Source organism: Eschscholzia californica, unplaced genomic scaffold, assembly GCF_041429995.1.
Source record: "Eschscholzia californica isolate CP2 unplaced genomic scaffold, dmEscCali1.0.p SCAF_3, whole genome shotgun sequence".
In the NCBI taxonomy this organism is placed as follows: domain Eukaryota; kingdom Viridiplantae; phylum Streptophyta; class Magnoliopsida; order Ranunculales; family Papaveraceae; genus Eschscholzia; species Eschscholzia californica.
The window spans coordinates 40,843,278-40,862,355 of NW_028238420.1; the positions used below are offsets into that span (position 1 = coordinate 40,843,278).

Here is a 19,078-nt window from a genome sequence, read left to right on the forward strand (position 1 = left end):
ATAAATGGCTCCCCTTAAATCTTTCTATATAGGTTTTATTAGTCCTGGGGTACGAACCGAAACTTTGCCCACTTGCACCTAGGGGCGACCCTGGTGATAGAAATGCATTGTTGAATGACCCTGCAAACTTGAGAAGAGAACTCAAGACTAATGAAAATGGAGAGTAAGAATTCAGGGTCAGATTAAATTATGGTGATGGTCGTACATTGATCCACTACTTTGATATACATTCTAATAACAAGAAACTATGTAAGAAAAGTCCAAGATTTGGGCCTAAATACGAAAAAAAACCCAATCGAGAATAATAATGTAAAAAAAATCCAATTTTTAAACTGTTGGCAACACTTTTGAAACTGTTACAACATATATAATTATGTTCTTAATTATGTGTGAACAAAAACAAAAGTTTCGTAAATTTACAAAATTATTGAGAGCAAATACAAAATAGTTGAGAGCAAACTGTGTTTTGTTCAGAAATTTTTATAAATGTTTTATAATTTCAAATTTTGGATTTTTTTGCATTATTATTCCGGGTTGTGCTTCATTTGTTATTTTGACCCGAATTTTGGACCTTATAATTTTCCTCTCTTCTAAATTAATTTGTTTTCTGGGAGAACTATAAAAAAAAATTTAATTTATTAAGAGGATTAAAGTTTAAATTGTTAATGGTCTACAAAATAATTTATTGAGAAACTCTAAGTAAGTTTGTAGTACAAAAAATATGAATACCTTTTCAGTCTAATTAATAATTCATAAATGACCTTACAGCTTACAGGTGCTGATCCATGAGTTAGTAATCAATTATTGGACTTGTTATGTGTTCTAAAGAAATGTTTAACATTTTACTCAATCCCTGCAAACTTTGGTGTGAAGTTAAAATGATCCTCATGACTTATACACAGATTAATTAAATCATAGTTTTTAGAATATTGCAACTAAACACAATTTAAAATTCGAGTCAATCATCGAAAGCATTTAATTTTTTATGAGAAAAAAAATTATGTTTATAAATCAAATCTTGAATGTGAATGAGTTGAAAGATGACAATTTTTTCTACAGAGAAAAATGTTTGGTAGATTCCTCTTTGCAGAGACAATACAAGTCAATTAAACCACCACCATAAAAAGTTTTCTCATTTTTCAACAACAATAACAAAGAAGCACACAGAGCAAAAAATATAGTGGTGAAACAAAAAACACTACGATATAAGAAAAAAGATAGGACACGAATTTTAATATGTTGCGTCATGTTCTTTTTTTTTGTTGAAAGGTTGTTGTGTTCTTAATAAATAGAATGTAATATCTTACATTCTATCCAATTTCAATTAATTTCTCTAAATTGAAATCTTAAGGGTCATTTATTCTCTCAAAATTCTAAAAATATATTCTAATGAGTTTGGAATAAAGTAAATTGTCACGGAACTGAGTATATAGACATTCTAAAAAGAAAATATCAATTACGCGCACAAACACAAGTTGTCATTTGATATATACACAAAGAAATCTTTATATTAGGTGAAAATGTAAAATGATCTACTTCAATCAACTTTTAACTAACACGATTATATGGAGTAATTCTAATAAAACTAAAACAGTTTCAATTAGATTAGAATTAGGTGGTTTTATGCTTTACATACTTTGATATTAATACGATTTGGTGGTGTTTGTTATTTGTCAAACAAGAAGCATTTCTTTCTAAATCACTCAGATGTAATATTCGACTACTTCGACCTAAATTTAAATAAGTTGTGCCACACTTTCTTGGTTACACCAAAATATCAACACAGCAAAGACTTATTTCAACAAAAAAAAAAACACAGCAAAAACTTGGGATCTATTCTTTAAGATTTTTCCTTATGAACGGGTTGGCGAGAATGAAATATCTTTTTTTTAGTTTTCAATCTTCCTAAATTATTGCTCCAAAGATTTACCAAAAATGTAAAGAGCTTAAGGGCATGTGAATTGCATGAATAAAATATAAGGTCATGACGATATCACGTTTTTCCTATTCGTATTATTTTTACGAATGTCTTTTATAAATGAAGTATAATAATATAGTACTTTCAATAAGAAAATCAGATCAAATCAAGTAAATGAAACAAAACGCGTAAAACTCCGCATTCTGAGTAGACCGCTCCACCCTTTAGACTTTATGAGACCACAAGCTAATTGCCACCTTTTCGGAATATATTGGGGTATAACATTATACAATATTTAATTCAATATCTACTTTAATATTATAATAAGGTTTCACATTATAGGTTCTCTAATTAATTTTACTATTTTTTTTGATGTTCATGGGATACCAACAATTAAAAGTCAGCAGTTCCTCTTAGGGAAATTTTAGATGCACTCATCATTTTTGTTTTAGTCCCTCACATTTAAGGTAATTTTAGTTGAGGTCAAAGGAGATGTGGGTGTGGCAAGTAGAAATGATAAGCGTATATAACATTTCTCTTACTCTAATTGTTATTCCTCTTTCTTCTTCCTTTTCTTCTTCGTTCGGAGTTCTTTCCTGTTGATTTCCTTCTTTTATTTTAAAATTAGGTGGGTTAGGAGGGTTTTTTTGAAGGGAAATGATAAAGTTACAAAAGATTTTGACAAAAAAAGGTTCCCAGCTGATGTGGCGGGTGTGGTTTCAAACTTTGACCAAATCTAGGCCGTTGAGAGATGAAAATCACAACCGCCACATCAGCTGGGAACTTTTTTTTGTCAAAATCTTTTGTGATTCTAGCATCTCTCTTTTTTGAAGGTTATATTGGGACTTAAGGATGCGTCAAGCCTGAAGTTTAGAGTGTCTATAGAACGACCGCAGGTGCCTACAGAATTTTCGACTCGAAGTGTACCCCAGCACAACTTGTCTATGGAGGCATCTAAAGAGTTCCAAAGATTCTGTGAGCAGGAGGGAAATTATCTGAGGCTCCCATTATATTACCAAAGGCGCCCTCTTCCAAATTTGAGAGAGAGAAGTAAATATCTGAAACAAATCATTCAAATGAAATTTGTATGTGGGTGATAAGGTGTATTATCTCTAAACAACTTAATGTAGTAGTTCTACTATGTTCCAATTGTATGCTAGTTTTTGACTTGAATAGAGGAGCACTATGTTAAGTAACAACTCCACCATTTTTACTAATCTTTTTGTGCATTTCTTAATGATGTTAACTTTTTGAGAAATCGACTATGTTCAATGTTAGTCGTTACAAGGCATTGATACATCACGAAGTTGTGATAAGCACGATAACCGCCTAAGTTAAATCATGAAAAAGAGGCCTCAAGCCCAACAAGATGAAAGAGGCATAAAGCCCGACAAATTTATTACATAATTTATATTAATAATAACCCAAATACAATATTCCACAGATTTGCACTTCCAGTGAATCGAACCTGGGACCTCTGCATTGCAGAGTAATGCACTAAGCAACTGGGCTACCAGTTGTTGGCTTAATGATGTTAAGTTAACACGAGTCCTTTCATCTATGTAAGCAAGAATCTTACCTAAACAAAAGAGACCAACTAGAAATTTGATTCTCATATTTTTCTAACATTCGAAATTGACCCCAAGATCATATTTGTGTTGGTCAAATTTATGACATGATTTCCTCCTTTCTTTTTTGGTTAAGTCGGTTTTAGCCCCCAACTTATGACAATTGGTCATTTTGGCCCCTTAGGTCTTCGCAATTTGAGGCCCTCAAGGCCGCCAAATTTTCGTTTTCTTCCCATTCTATTCTTATGGTATTTTCGTAACATATGTATATATATTAAACCGTGTCACCTTTTTTTCTTCCTACTTTACCCTCTCATTCACTACGCCGTCTCTATCTTTGTCTCTCTCTTCTTCTTCTTCTTCTTCGATGTGAAGGTCACCGACAAAAGGTATTTCTCCACTTTATTCTCTCATCCATCCCATTATCTCTCCCTCTTCTCCTCCTCCTCCACCTCACATCTTCTTCGTGATCTTTTTCTCTTCTTCTTCTTCCTCTTCTCATTACGACCAACTCTCTCTCACTCTCTAAACTAATAAACCTTCGTGCTTCTTCCCCTATTAAATTTACCCCCTATATCAGAACATCACCCTGACGTTATCACCTTGATCGATGAATATAAGAAGCTTCGACAACCTCTCTCTACTGTTGTTTAAGAAGAACCCAATCTTGCTCATCAACAACTTCAAGTTGCATCAACTATTATTGAAATCATTTACAAAGAATAAGAAACGAAGAAAGTTAATGATCTTCTTTAAATTAAAGATCATTATGCAATTGAAGATCTTCTTAATCTGATTTACTTTGGTTGTTTGTTAGTTGTTACTTTGTTTAATGTTAAACTTCAAAGTGATTTTACTTCAATAATGCTTACTAAACTCATGAGAAAGGTTGCTCTTTAGCTCAATCTCCCAAATGGACTTCAGTCTCTCTCTCTCACCACCCACCAACACCTCCTTCACTACAACTGTTTTGGGCATAGTTAAAGTAAATGAAGAATGGAAAAGATTTTTGCTTGATATCAGTGCCCGAGACTCGTGAAGCCCCACCAGTCTCGTGTTTATGGGCGGATGATGGGCAATTATTCGTGGTATATGTCTGGGCCGCCACTCGATGAAACTCGTGTTCTCCAGTTGGACTACCCGACCCGCCACAAATTGGCTAAATGAGTGCTCGAGCCCGAACGTTGATTCCCCATTCCTAGCCTAGCCCTATTATACGCGTCATTGGTAAGTTAGCACCGGCTCCTTCGTAAATAAATGAATTACTAAATATAGGTCTTTAGGACAGCTCCCGCTTTCCTCCTCTTTGCCCCTTTCAGATTCGATCCATCAAATTAGGTCAATTTGTCCCGTCTCTTTCAACTCTCCTCTTACAACTTCTGATTTCGCTAGTATTTTCATTCGATTCTTACATTCCCGCTTCCTTTTCGATTTCGGGCAATTAGGGCTTCTGATTTTCACTTTCAATTTAACAAACCCCAAATCCTTCCCACTTCCAAAATATAGGGTTTCGTTTTCTTAACTCTCTGATTCTTGGGTATGGTTTAATTTTTCCAAACATAATAGAAATTGAAGTTTACCACTACTGCTAAAGAAACAAGTTTGTTGGTGAACTCTGGTGAGGACCAATTGCGCCATTCAGGGCTGATAAGAATTTTTGCTAGATGTGCTTATTGATGATAAAAGGTTCTACCTTTTTATCCTTATTCTCTCTCTAGAATTTGTTCCCTTAATACCCATCTCTCTATCTTATACTAGTTACTACCTTTTTTCTTACTTTTATATTTCTGTACACTATTGTGATCTTCCTGTGTAAAATTTTGAAGTTATATGGTAGCTGGAATTTAGGGTAAGCTCCAAATTATAGGCATTGTTTGTACAAGTGATGCATATAATTTTATCATATTATCTTGATGCCAATAAGTGATTAAGAATGTTGATCTTATCCAAACCCAGAATCTTAATCAATACTTGCACACCTTCAAAGTCCTTATTTGTTTAGTTTGTAGCTTGTTATATGACAATGATAAGTAAAATAGCAATCGAAAAATTTCAATTCTCTAGTACTTCAGTAGATGAACTGAGTTTTTGCTAGGTCGAGACTTTGTTAATTTGAAAATGATGGTGAATCTTTGTTTGTTACTTCAGGCTAGAGATTTTCAGAAGACCTAATGGATCCTGAAGCAAAGAAGTTCGGAAAAGGTAAAACGCTTGAATTTTCCGTGTGTTTTCGTTTTGTATTGCCCTTCAGTATTTGAACTTCATCGTCAATGTAAACAAGAGTCTAAGGGTGTAGGACTCAAGAAGCATGTAGTCTTTTTTCATTTGAAAGGGATTTTGCTTCAATCTATTCTAATGGCTACATTAAGTCCATTTATCACATTCATATATAGGCGACGAAGTTATTTACTTATATGATTTTGTTGATACTTGTCAGACAATAGTGTGATATTGTTAAATGTTATTCTGTTGTGTCTATTCTTTAGTGTAAGATGTGATATAGGATAAGAACATTTATCTTTCCGTTTACAAGTAATATCGAACAAACTTTATTCCCTGTAAAGAAAAAGGACTACAGGACTTGTGAAGCTTAACCTTTGAGTAATCTGTGCCTGTAAATGACATACTAGGAGTAGCTGAGTATGGTGTATGCAAAACTGGCTGCTTTCTTAGTTTTTGTGGTTCAATTTTTGAAGCTTTACCGAAGTTGTCTTGTTGAAAATTTCAGGGCCCAGGGAGCTTACTGGTGCTGTGGATCTTATAAACCACTACAAGTTATTCGCTCACCATGAGTTCTTTTGCAAAAGGTCACTTCCTTTGTCAATCTCGGATACCCATTATGTTCATACTGTGGTGGGAGACACAGAAATCAGAAAAGGGGACGGGATGGGATTAGATCAGCTTGTTCAGAGCACCTCATACACAAGAGATATAAACACCCATATGCAACTCTTCAATTTGGATACTCTCGGTGAAGCCTTTCAGCTCAGGGAAACAGCTCCCATAGATTTACCTTCTGTGAGATTTTGAACTCTAAGGATTAATTTATCTTCTCCTTTGGTACTTGTATGTACTATTGGTAAGTTACAGGCTTACAGCTTGAATTTCTGTATAATTTGGCATTATTTACAGGCAGACAAAGGGATTCCCACAATTCCTGGAAAATCAAAAAGTGAGTCTAAAGATAAGGAGAGGAAGCACAAGAAGCACAAGGACAGGGATAAGGAGCACAAGAAGCATAAACATCGTCACAAGGACCGGAGTAAAGATAAAGACAAGGATAAAAAGAAGGATAAAAATGGGCATCATGAATCTGGTGCCGAGCACTCAAAGAAACACCATGACAAGGTTTCTTTCTTCCTAATCTCTTGTCCGTTCTTCTACCTCTTTCCTTAAAAAACTCCCCAGATAGGTACTGTTTTGGTAGTACCTGTCTTAGGCGACCATAATGGTTAAGTTCTCACACATTGAAGACGAAACAGTCTTAAACTTTTGGTCTGTTAACTACACCGATCATCCTATAAGACTGCCAAGAGTTTCGTATGCATTGTTCACTCAGTTATCCTAATCTTCAGATAGACTTCGTCTTTGCTCCTTTTTAAACTAGTGGCTTTTATGTATAGTGACCATTGAAATGCATGTGGTTCATACTAATTTAAAAAAGAACATTTTTCTTCGGTTTACGCCAAAAAGCGAGGCGACGCCTTGATGCATACGCGTTGATGTGTAGAAGGTGTAATACTGAAAAAATGAGTAACCTGCATTATTTTAATCTCATTGTAGTACTTAGAGAAAGCTACTTGCAGACCCTCGCGTGATCAATGGAAGTCGATTTTAATTTGTCTTCTCTTATTATTATTATCTCAGAAGAGGAAGCATGATGGTGGTGAAGATATCACTGATATCCACAAACACAAGAAAAGTAAGGTAATTAACATATGATGGGTGAAGTCCTGCTCCTTTTCGGTTCCAACTCCAAAGTTTTTCAACCATTTACATCTTTTTTTTTTCTTTTTCTTTTTTGTAAGTACTTGTGTTATGCGTGAATTTCTTCTTTCAAACTTCTCTATTATCTACCGAGAAGCTCCGTTTTCCTTGAATTGTTTCAGCACAAAGGCTCAAAAATCAATGAGATAGTAGGGACAAAAGTTGCAGGCTGATTGTTTAAATGTTTCTCTTGTACTCGGTGGGAATTGAGTATGATTCAAAGCAGAGGTTTATTCATTTCAGTCGCAAATTTTTTGGAAGGTATAAATCTCTATCTTTTGATCTTATTATTTCTATTTAAATTGCGAAACGGTAACACCTCCATAAAACAGCATGTTTATCTATATATCGCAGAAATTTTGCGGGTATAAGTTGAGCGAGGGTGGTCGAAGTATCGAGAAGAAGGCAATACGTTTCTCTATTTCAGCTCAAAGGGGAGCTCTTATTGACTGGTGTTTGGTGATTAAGATATGAAAGAGATGACTGATATTCATGTTTAGGTTTGCTCAAAGAGATAATTAACATTCATTTAGTCTTCGTAGGGTTAAAGTACATTAGATATGAAGCTCAGAATTTCAGAACTTTTTATTGGGTCTGCATTAAAATTGCCCAAGTGTTATTTAGAGGAGAAACTAGTGTATAAAGATTTGCTTGCCGAAAGACTTCATCAAATGTATTTGTAAGTCCCTCAAGGTCCGAACCTTAGTATCTCGAACATGTGCCTGATAACGACCAAACAGTACATGGAACTGTGTACGTATTTGTTTTGGATCGGATTGGTAATGAGTTGAAATATGGTGATTCAAAACAAAATGCAGCCGTCCACAACCAAACAAAAACTCTTACATATATCGTTTTCGTTTTGAATTAATGACAGGAAAGCTCTGGAAAGAAAAAGAGAAATGATAGAAGATGCTACGAATGTTGGTCTATTCAAAACTTAAAGAGGAATGAATGGTTCACGAGAAAGATGCTAGGAAAGTAGATCTATTTCACATATTTCACACCTAAAGAGGAATTAATCTCCACGAGAGTTGACTAGGAAAGTAGATCTATTTCACACCTAACGAGGAATCAATGGTCCACGAGAGAGATTGACGCTAGGAAAGTAGATCTATTTCACATATTTCACACCTAAAGAGGAATTAATCTCCACGAGAGTTGACTAGGAAAGTAGATCTATTTCACACCTAACGAGGAATCAATGGTCCACGAGAGAGATTGACGGGAAGATGAAAACCGTTGTTTCGTGTAAGTGTGGAGTAGACGTTGGCTTGTAGCTTCGTGTAGCATTCCTCCAAGAAAGAAAAGTATACATATTAGAAAAATCTCCCAAGAATTCAACAGGAAAAGCTCACATCATTATACTGGTCCATCATCACCACACCCATTAATTATAATACCTACACCCCCTTGTGGGTGGTGGTTCTCTGAGACTGGTATAGATTTACCTGAAGAAAACCTAGTCTCAGATGGAGGAGCAAAATTTATCGCCACCACCATCACCACCACAACCACCAACTCATGTACTCATTTTCCCATTTCCAGTACAAGGTCATGTCAACTCCATGTTGAAGCTGGCAGAGCTTCTATGCTCTTCAGGACGTATTACAAAAATCACTTTCCTCAACAGTCATCACAACCACCACAGTCTCCTTCGTTTCTCGGATGTCCAAAACCGCTTCTCTTCCTTCCCCGGCTTCCACTTCCACACCATCTCAGACGGTCTCCCGTCCGACCACCCCCGATCGGGTAATTACATCAATGAGCTGATTGTTTCTATAAAAACCATCACAAAGACACTCTTCCGAGAATTGCTGCTCAACTCATCATCTTCATCAGACTCAGAAGAAGGTAGTCTAATAGCACCAGTAACCTGTATAATAGCAGATGGACTCATGATGAGTATAACTGTTGATTCAGCAGAAGAAATGGGTATTCCTCTCATTGCCTTCCGCACAATCAGTGCTTGTAGCTACTGGGCTTATTTCTGTATCCCTCAACTCATAGAATCTGGGGAAATCCCATTCAGTCACGACGAAGACGAAGATGAAGATCGAAAAGAAGAGAACGACAGTATGGATATGAAGATTATGGGTGTGCCAGGAATGGAAAGTTTTCTAAGGCGTAGAGATCTGCCAAGTTTCTGCAGAGTCAAAGAGGTATCAGATCCATTACTCCAAATAGTAATCACAGAGACTAGGTCTACAACCAGAGCCTCAGCTTTGATCTTCAACACGTTCGAAGAACTTGAGGCTCCCGTCCTCTCTGAGATCCGTTCTTATCGTCACCATCCGAACGTCTACACCATCGGGCCTCTCCACGCTCAAGTACTCAACTCCACCTCCAATAGTCTACGCGAGGAAGACAGGAGTTGCATTACTTGGCTTGACTCTAAGCCATCCGAGTCCGTTTTATATGTTAGCTTCGGAAGTATCGCCGTGGTTACTAGACAAGAATTGTTGGAGTTTTGGTATGGTTTGGTTAACAGTGGGAAGCCCTTCTTGTGGGTTATCCGTCTCGACTCTCTGAATGACAAAGATGATGATACTGATGATGATCCGACGGGTATGAAGAGTTGGGTCCCAAAGGAGCTGAAAGAGGCAACAAAGGAGAGAGGGTGTTTGGTTGGATGGGCACCACAAGAGGAGGTCTTGGCTCACCCAGCAGTGGGTGGGTTCCTAACTCATAGTGGATGGAATTCGACGCTAGAGAGTATAGTGGCAGGAGTCCCAATGATATGCTGGCCCTACTTCGCCGACCAGCAGCTCAACAGCAGGTTCGTTAGCGAGGTGTGGAAAGTGGGTGTGGACATGAAAGATGTTTGTGAAAGAGGGTTAGTGGAGAAGATGGTGAAGGAGGTGATGGAAGAGAGGAAAGAGGAGTTTAGGACAAGAGCCTCCAAACTAGCTCAAATGGCTAAAGAAGCCATCACACCAGGAGGGACTTCCAAAACTAATCTTGATACTTTAATCCAACACATAACCCATCATCCAATAAATCTTTCCTCCTCCTCATCTCTTACCTAGTTTAACCCACCAAATGTCTTGTATCTCATCTCTACTTTTTCTTTAATAAAAAGCACAATAAAAATTTCTCATTTATCTTTTTTATCACAAGACAAACTTAGAAACTTGTTCAAGTGAAAAATGTTCGCTTGAAAGCACAGGAGTCCGAGTGCGTGTGCACTATCTGCATCCCCGTCACCCCGATTGGGTGTCTATATGGTAAGGAGGCTTGATGGGTGCGCACTCCCCGTACCCCCACTACATGCTCGTGTCTTCGAGGTGTCGTAAATGTTTAGATCATATGAAGACCAATTGAAAGGGCAATTCTTTAAAGTAAGTAGAAACCTAAGACCATGAAATCTCTTGATGAAAATGTTAACATTCCATATTTACAATTATTTACCGCATATATGATTCTTAACTTTTTTTTCTTGTTTTCACATAAATACTTTTACAGGATCGACTCACCGAATGTGACTACAAGAGGATCACATATATGTAACCCGAAGAAAAAAAAAATCTTGTTGGACAACCAGTGCAGAGTTATGCATCTGTATGTGGGTTGGGCCACAATTACTTGGGCCCCATTGAATATCCATTATCACATATTGTGGTGATGATAAGATATATGTTTACTTATTGAATGATGGTGATGATGATCTAGTGGTTATCCTGATAGGGAATCCCCTGTTGGGTACAGGAAAAGGAACATATTGTATCCCATCTTCCTCATCAACTGCCTCCCACCTGCATTTTGATCAAATCAAACAAAACATAAATCTTCACATGGGAAATACATACCATTTTCCTTCAACATGTGGGTCTTGTTGGACCTATTGGTCCAACAACTCTGATACAATGCCCGACCCATCTACCAGCCGAATCTGGGTTAGGTGACGTGGCCGGACAAGATTTAGAGAGAGACAAACACTTTTTCTCTCTAAATCCTGCCCAGTCACATCACCTGACCAGGATTTAGCCGGGCAGATGGTCATTTTCCTTGGTACAAACTCCCCTTGAAGATCGACTTGCAAGAAAAAGATAATTGACGTATACATTTTGTAAATTCTAATGCCCAAATGATGTAGGGTAAAGCTAATTCTTCCCATCCGCATCAGATCTGGAGTTACTTGTCAATATCCCATATCACCTAGACATTAGGATTTGCAGGTAGATAAGTCTTGGACAATCTTATTTTGCAAGTCAGTTTTCAAGGACATCAATTAACCCAATGGGATCTAACAGGTCCTTATTTTGAGAATGTCTAGAGTGTACTATTAGAAGCTGTATTGATAGAGAACGATGAGAGACGGAGCCGACCTGTAGGAAGTGGTTAGGTGGTGAAGAAGGATGAGCATCTCTAGCTTGGCTAGTTCACTTCCAGGACAGGAGTGAACTCCATTTCCGAACGGCATGAACGTGTTTGGTTTTGGTGGCGCCTGCAACTCTCACCATAATTTTGTATCATTAAAACACACAATAGTCGTAGTTACGATTTGACAACATTCATACACGACGGACCACATCTTAAATTACCAAAGGTCGAAGCAGTTCAAATGATCCTTCTTCATGAATGTTGGGGAAAAAAGTGTTTTAAGTTGTAAATTAGCTATAAATATCTAATGAGTTTAATTTTATACCTCGAATCTAGAAGGGTCGAACTTATGAGGTTGAGGGAAGAAATCAGCAGAGTGATGGATGGTTCTGAACAAAGGAAGAACCTTCCATCCTTTAGGGATTAAGTAGCCCTGAAGCTCAACATCTTCCACTGCTTCTCTGAATGTGAAAGAAAGTATACTTGCTGTTCTCAGTGTCTCCTGTATTACCTGTCATTTAGACAACATTTCATCAAATAATATCTCATACTGTGTTAATTTCGATTCGAATTTGTAAACTTCCAACTCAAAACCACTAAGGAATGAGTGAAAATGACAGAGATATTATGTTCTTGACCATGAATGTACCATTTGACTGTATGTCCATATGTAGGAGTATTTTCACACGCCTCTCCTTGCATATTGAGTTTTTTAGGGTTTGTGCGCATATTTTTGTTGGTTGACTTAAAGCACGTGGCTTGTTGGGCCTATCATTTCCGAGTCTAGCTCTACTACCATGTTAACTTTCCAAACATCTAACTCAGAACTAATTGACACTATTTTCAACAAAAAAAAAAAAAGAACTAATTGACACTAATGGAGAGGTCCTACATATTATGTTCTCGTTTAAAATTATTCTCCCCAAGAAGTAACTAATTAAGTGAAAGTAATTAATTACCCTGCTAGTTAACCGCATCTTTTTGGTGTCATCCCAAGTCAAACCGCGCTTCTCCTCCATTATTATTTTCTTTATGCTCTCTTGTTCCCTCTGCAATCCACAATTCATTGTTATATCAATTCGTTTCTTTCTTTGGGAAAGATCTTTTGCAGTTCTTAACAAAATGAAAAATTTTAAAAAAAAAAACACCAGTTAGACGAGTTAGTACTTAAAGAACGTTTGACCAAGATATGAGCTCCACGACTAAAGGAGATCTTATTAGAATATAAGATATCAACCATCAAGATATATGAAGATTTGGAAGATGTTATCTTGTATTTATCCTAGATAGAGTCCTAGGAAACTAAGATACCCAAGACCCAAGTCACTCTATAAATAGAAGTGACCTCTATGTATTTTATTTATTGAGTTGCATTGAGTCTTAGAGTCTGTAACCAATCATTGTGGAGATAATATAATACAACCATTAATGGCTTTCTATGTGGATGTAGGTCGTGATCCTCCGATCTAACCACGTAATATATTGTGTTCTTTATTTTAATTTTTATCTTCTATTCTATCAACTCACATTAACTTTCACGGTTCCATCTTATTTTGTACATCATTGGCCTAATTGCGTGTATTTTTGGCCTAATGGCCTTCACACACTTTTGGATGGAAAATATATTTCTACCTCGATGGCTCAACCTACTACACAAAAATAACCACTATGGAAATATCTTCCAATATGACAGGGTCAATTTTTCTCACCCACATGAAAATTAGGAATAAAAGACAATACCAATTTCTGGACAAGGACAATACTTGAAAAAAAAAATACAAATATGCCCCTTTCCCTACATATTGTGGACATTCCTCTAGCCAAAATGGACAATTATGACCATACTGTCAGTATATGAAAAATGTTTATTACACTCACCAAGTAAGAGTTAGTTGGGGTTTTATGAATCATATATTCAAATCCTTGATATCCATTATATTATAGAAAAGTAAACACCACCTCAAATTAGATGTTGATTAGACGTTAATTGGCTAGGATATTCGATACTAACTAGTAAGTACATAGTGGCAAGGAAAGAAATTCGATTTTTTTTTTTGTCAGCGTGACTCTAGCACTTGACCTCTAAGGCGGAAGAGTAGTAAACCTCTTACTATTGCAACCAAGGATTGTTGGCAAATTTGAATATTAAGCTTACCTATGTTGATATATAAGATGTGAATTGACTAGGACATTCGATGCTAACTACATACAAGAAAAGAGAAAAACAGAATTTTAAGCTTACTGTAACAGCATCGAGAAGTTCTCCATTGTCGTGCAGATATTTGAGAATCCAAGTGAGAACACTAGCAGTGGTGTCATGAGCAGCAAATATGACACCAATTATATTATCAGCCACTTGAGAATCACTTAGACTATGATTCCTGCAGGATCCCCCAAGTAAAACTCCCAACAATCCTCCTCCATTTTGCTTCTTATTACTACTACTTCCTCTTCTCTTCTCTATTACTCTCATCAATCTCTCATTTAGAAGTTTTCTTGCCTGCACACAAGTCAACATCACATTAATTAACTTATTCCAACCAATGTGGGACTATACCCATTTCTAGTATGATACCCAAAACAAAATGAGAGATGGAACAATTAAGCACCATAATGTTGGATCTAGTCCTTACCTTCATTGCCTTTCTAAAGGGTGTCCATGGGAGGTTTAAAGGCATGGAATTATAACCCTTTTCTAAGCAATGATATAGTTGTTTGATGCTTTCAGTCTCTAAGTCGGAGTTTCGGCCAAACACCGATAGGATTGCAACATCAAAAGCAAACTACAAGTAAAGAACCAAATATTAAGGACTTGTGGAATTCTTCAAGGTGAATAAGTAGTTAGAAAAATTCATAGTAATTTTACCCTTTTCATTTCTTGGAGAGTGTTAATGGTGGCGTTTCTCCAAGAAGGAAGGAATTTGAGAACAAGTTGTTCAATGTCAAAAACAGATTCTCTAATAGATGAAGGAAGAAAGGAGGATTGAACCAACTTCTTAAGTTTTGAATGGTAATCTCCTTGATGAAAGAATAGAGCTTCAGGCCCAATCATCATCTCTTTACTAGGTGGATAAGTTGGCTTGAACAAATGAGCTCTACTCACTAGCACTACTTTTGCTGCTTCAGGGTTTGATATCATTACACAAGGACATCCCAATATATGTGTCTTAAATATATCTCCATACCTAAAATACATAAATATTGGATCAAACATGTACCTACTAGAAATCTTTAGTGAAATTTTTTTAGATTTTTTTTTTCCAAAGACAGAGGATTTAATTCTAAGTTTTAGTTCAAATAAATTACTTAGGACTCGCATTTCTAGGGCATTCTAGTAGTTCGACCGTGAAAAATTCCTTTGTTTTGGTATTTCAGTATAGGTAGTAGATTTTGAGTTCTTGTATGTTTTCACTAAATCTTCTCGTAAAAACATGCATAGGATACAAATACTTGTTTTAAGTTTTTACTTGATAGGACAGATTAATTAATCCTGCAAAACAAAAAATGCACATATATTATATTGATATGAGATTATAAAACAAAACACCACCTAAGCTTTTTATTTGCAGTTTTCCCTTTCCTTGCATGTAATAAACTAAAGTAAGATCCTTAATGGTAAGAATCTCAAGGTTAATGTTGGTTATGATTGAAGGAAAAGGCATGCTTACCCTTTGTGCCTAATGGAGAAGAAAGTATTAGGGTTTTGAGTGTAGAGCTTGATTGTTTCTCCTAAATAAGGCCAACCCATTGAACCAGGTGGTAAGCTTATTTTTTGTTTGGATGGGTGATGAGTATTACTACTCCATTTGAATACCATCAACAATAAGAAGGAGAATATGAAGAATAATGAAAGAAGAGAAATAACAAAAATATTATTTGTAGTAGTGATGAATGTTAGTAAAAGGGTGTCCATGGTGAGTAAGTGATATTAAGATTCAGTATGTATATAGAGTTAGATAGAGTTAGAGAAAGAGAGAGAGAGAGAGAGAGAGAGAGAGAGAAGGAACAGAATGGGGTGAGTGAGAATGGGCTTTATATAGAAAAAAAGTGTATGGGAGAGATTGAACACGTAGCTATTGTTTTATATCCATATTTAGAAGTAGCCCCCTCCTTGGTGTTAATTCTTAGGGACACGTAACCCTAAAAGAAGTTACAGCACAGAAGTCTTCTACCAAGTAAGGACTTTGTTGTTAGAAAGAAAGAATACTACTTACTCTCTTAGCCACACACTCGTCACAAATAACAATGAAAAAGAAAAGGGTTATTTCCCTAATGGCCCCCAACTTTGTGACCAGTTTCCCGCCTGGCCCCCTAAATTAGCAAAAATACTCATATGACTCCTTTTTTCCGTTATCTTTAACTGTCCGTTACTCTCTCTCCTCCATCTCATTTTCTCTCTCTGCCAAGTCACCTATCACGGCCACATCATCATCTTCTCCGGCATTGGTCGCCGGCCGGCCAAATTTCCGGCCGACGACCTTCAAATATTAAAAAAAAAAAAAAAATTTATTTTCTCTCTCTAGATTTTTTTTTTCTTTTTTTCCTCACCCCCTCTCTCTCTAAAACTCCGGCGAAGGGGTTTCCCTTCGCCGGAGCTAGGTCTGTTCGTTGAACAGACCTAGATCTGTTCACGAACAGACCTTGCAAGTTCTGTTCGTGAGCAGAACAACCCTTAATGTTCTGTTCACGAACAGACCCTAGATCTGTTCAAGAACAGACCCTAGATCTGTTCAAGAACAGACCCTAGATCTGTTCACGAACAGACCTTGAAGGGTCTGTTCTTGAACAGATCTAGGTCTGTTCAACGAACAGATCTAGGTCTGTTCAACGAACAGATCTAGCTCCGGCGAAGGGAAACCCCTTCGCCGGAGTTTTAGAGAGAGAGAGGGTGAGAAAAAAAAAATCTAGAGAGAGAAAGAGGAGAGAGAAAATAAAATAAAAAAATTTAATATTTGAAGGTCGCCGACCGGAAATTTGGGCGGCCGGCGACCAATGCCGGAGAAGATGATGATGTGGCCGTGATAGGTGACTTGGCAGAGAGAGAAAATGAGATGGAGGAGAGAGAGTAACGGACAGTTAAAGATAACGGAAAAAGGGGGCCATATGGGTATTTTTGCTAATTTAGGGGGCCAGGCGGGAAGCTGGTCACAAAGTAGGGGGCCATTAGGGAAATAACCCAAAAGAAAACTTGCCTAGTATCAATAGTGGCGGCCATCGGGTTGTGTAGCAGGAAATACAACCCTGGATCTACTCAGTTTGTAACTGTGTCTACATCATTAGCTGGCACGACTTATAACCTGGCACGACCTAGAATGTATGATACTTGAAAATTTCAGCTCTGATAGTTCTACATCGCTCGTGAGAGTGTCAAGGGGCTTGGGTAAAGGCAAAATTCAAACTTAGTAAGTGTTGGGATCTTTTGGATGGTATGTAGAGACTTTGCCAAAAACGAAATTTTGTACCTATGAGTTCGGGCATGGGGTGGAAAAAACAAAGACAATATAGTTAACCCTAAGGTTTGGAGCGTCACATCAGCCGACTCATAAAGGCAAGTGAAACGACACGTTGCTAGACCACACAACACGACCAACAAGACACTTGGAGCAATCGTATCGTACCCATGGTTCGTGGTATGTGCCCAAACTTTGGTAGTCTAAACACGACATAGGATCTACGTGTGTTGTGTGCCGGCACAACACAACTTATTGGTTACCACTAAGTGAGTAATACCATATGTGACTTTGCACACTACCCAATTACCTAATATGAAGAAATTTATATTAACCTTGATCCTCTGCCAGTCATCACATACTCCGGCTGAAATTCATCCTAGATAAATATTGGGTGGAGAGACATTTTTCAAAAGACTACCACTTGTTGACAATCTATTATCTCTATCTAGGGGTGGGAATCGGTCCGGACCGGTCGGTATCGGACTCTAACTTCATCGAACCGGTCGACTCGGACATAAACTGTTGGCGACCACCTATTTACTCGGGCGGACTCGGACGGTCACTCTCAAGAATTCTTTGTCCATTGACCGTCCAAGACCGTCTATTTTACCGGTCCAGTCGGACACTGGACGGTCTCGGTCCGGACTTTCCAACAAATTTACTTAATTCAGAACTTTATTTTTATTACCACAAACAAAATTACTTACAAATGAAGATGTTTAGCCCAAGAAATCAAAAGTAAATATAAAAAAGAAAAAACAGAGTTGATCATCATTTGACAAGATATAATTAAGGGCTGCACTAATGTTTGGTCTTCCAGAGGACTATATGACTATAGCCAACGATCATCATATATTCATATGTCTATAAAATTCAACGGTCAACTTCTAAAAATGAGGACAGTTTAGTCGGTCAACCTATTCGGTCACTCGTATCGGTCGGTCAGCGGTCGGTCCTTCGACATAGAATTTTGACCGTGACCGTCCGCCAATTCATTCGGGCCGGTCGGACACTGACCGTTATGACCATCGGGTGTCCATGGACACTTTTTATCTCGGTCGAACATGTCGGATAGCGGTCTTCCGGATCTTTTTCCCACCCCTATCTCTATCTAATGACGAGTTTTAGGAGTTTTCTCCAAAACATAGAAATAGTCTAAACAAGTTGTATGTCCTTATATACAATCTATCACGTCAAAAGACTTCTTTTAAGTTATCCACAAATCTAATTTGTTGCCTAGCTATCAATAGGACGATTTTATCATGTGAAAAATACGAAATATACCGACAATAACTCGTCATATTAAAAGTGAACGGAATTAAAAGAGAAACTAACTCCACATATTGAGTTGAGTTTTGTTCCCGTGAGTATTCTTGTAAGAATCTCTGACCATTAAAATACATCCATTACCTCCTCACCTTCCATCTTCAAATCTTATCTTCAGCCGCCTTCTCTCTCTCTCTCTCTCTCTCTCTCTCTCTCTAAAGACGACCTAGCTAGTAGGTATTTCTCACTCGTGAGTTTCTGTTTGTTATCTCTCTGTTGAAACAAAGACGCACCATCCATCCTCCCCCGTGTTTCACTTCCTCGCACGTGTTATTCTTTCCTTCCGTACTACAACAAGTATACATACATACATACATGTATATTATTAGTATTAGTATATAGTATCATATTTCTAGGTCTAGAGTGGGGGTTGCTAGCTCACTTTGGGGACCATATTTTATAGTTCCCCTTTTTGTGCCCCCACCGAATTTATATAGATTTTGAGCTTCTTCCCACGTGGACTTAGTTTGCAAACTAGGGATGTTCATTACCAAACAAGTGGC

General features: G+C 37.3%; 3 protein-coding genes across 4 annotated transcripts; 2 read left to right on the plus strand and 1 right to left on the minus strand.

The window, feature by feature from the left end:
• The first annotated feature begins 3,753 nt into the window (after positions 1-3,753).
• On the plus strand, positions 3,754-10,577 carry LOC147550338 (mediator of RNA polymerase II transcription subunit 19a-like). The gene is made up of 7 exons (XM_086670093.1): positions 3,754-5,172; positions 5,635-5,688; positions 6,215-6,504; positions 6,619-6,834; positions 7,354-7,413; positions 7,596-7,734; positions 7,828-10,577. The coding sequence occupies exons 2-6, from the start codon at positions 5,658-5,660 to the stop codon at positions 7,644-7,646; spliced, it is 648 nt and encodes a 215-aa protein (XP_086526219.1). The 5' UTR covers positions 3,754-5,172; positions 5,635-5,657; the 3' UTR covers positions 7,647-7,734; positions 7,828-10,577.
• Positions 8,946-10,577, plus strand: LOC147550339 (7-deoxyloganetic acid glucosyl transferase-like). Its single transcript, XM_086670090.1, has one exon. The coding sequence runs from the start codon at positions 8,946-8,948 to the stop codon at positions 10,500-10,502; it is 1,557 nt and encodes a 518-aa protein (XP_086526216.1). The 3' UTR covers positions 10,503-10,577.
• A 238-nt stretch (positions 10,578-10,815) lies between these two features.
• Positions 10,816-15,849, minus strand: CYP707A2 (cytochrome P450, family 707, subfamily A, polypeptide 2). 2 transcript variants are annotated; one of them, XM_086670091.1, is made up of 8 exons: positions 15,465-15,849; positions 14,663-14,981; positions 14,430-14,579; positions 14,039-14,296; positions 12,756-12,845; positions 12,122-12,307; positions 11,802-11,920; positions 10,816-11,228 (listed from the first exon to the last, which is right to left on the minus strand). In XM_086670091.1, the coding sequence occupies exons 1-8, from the start codon at positions 15,707-15,709 to the stop codon at positions 11,114-11,116; spliced, it is 1,482 nt and encodes a 493-aa protein (XP_086526217.1). In that variant the 5' UTR covers positions 15,710-15,849; the 3' UTR covers positions 10,816-11,113. The 2 variants fall into 2 exon arrangements, with proteins under 2 accessions (XP_086526217.1, XP_086526218.1); XM_086670092.1 differs by having other exon boundaries at positions 14,663-15,286; positions 15,465-15,803.
• Between the last annotated feature and the right edge of the window lie 3,229 nt (positions 15,850-19,078).

Excerpts from the sequence above, each read along its gene's own strand:
- CYP707A2 (XM_086670091.1), bottom strand. The coding sequence starts at position 15,709 with ATGGACACCCTTTTACTAACATTCATCACTACTACAAATAATATTTTT. Across the intron at positions 14,580-14,662 it reads CTCTCCAAGAAATGAAAAGG|TTTGCTTTTGATGTTGCAAT; the intron begins GTAAAATTACTA and ends CTTTACTTGTAG. Across the intron at positions 11,229-11,801 it reads CACCTAACCACTTCCTACAG|GTGGGAGGCAGTTGATGAGG; the intron begins GTCGGCTCCGTC and ends ATCAAAATGCAG.
- LOC147550338 (XM_086670093.1), top strand. The coding sequence starts at position 5,658 with ATGGATCCTGAAGCAAAGAAGTTCGGAAAAG. Across the intron at positions 6,505-6,618 it reads CTCCCATAGATTTACCTTCT|GCAGACAAAGGGATTCCCAC; the intron begins GTGAGATTTTGA and ends CATTATTTACAG. Across the intron at positions 7,414-7,595 it reads ACAAACACAAGAAAAGTAAG|CACAAAGGCTCAAAAATCAA; the intron begins GTAATTAACATA and ends GAATTGTTTCAG.
- LOC147550339 (XM_086670090.1), top strand. The coding sequence starts at position 8,946 with ATGGAGGAGCAAAATTTATCGCCACCACCATCACCACCACAACCACCA.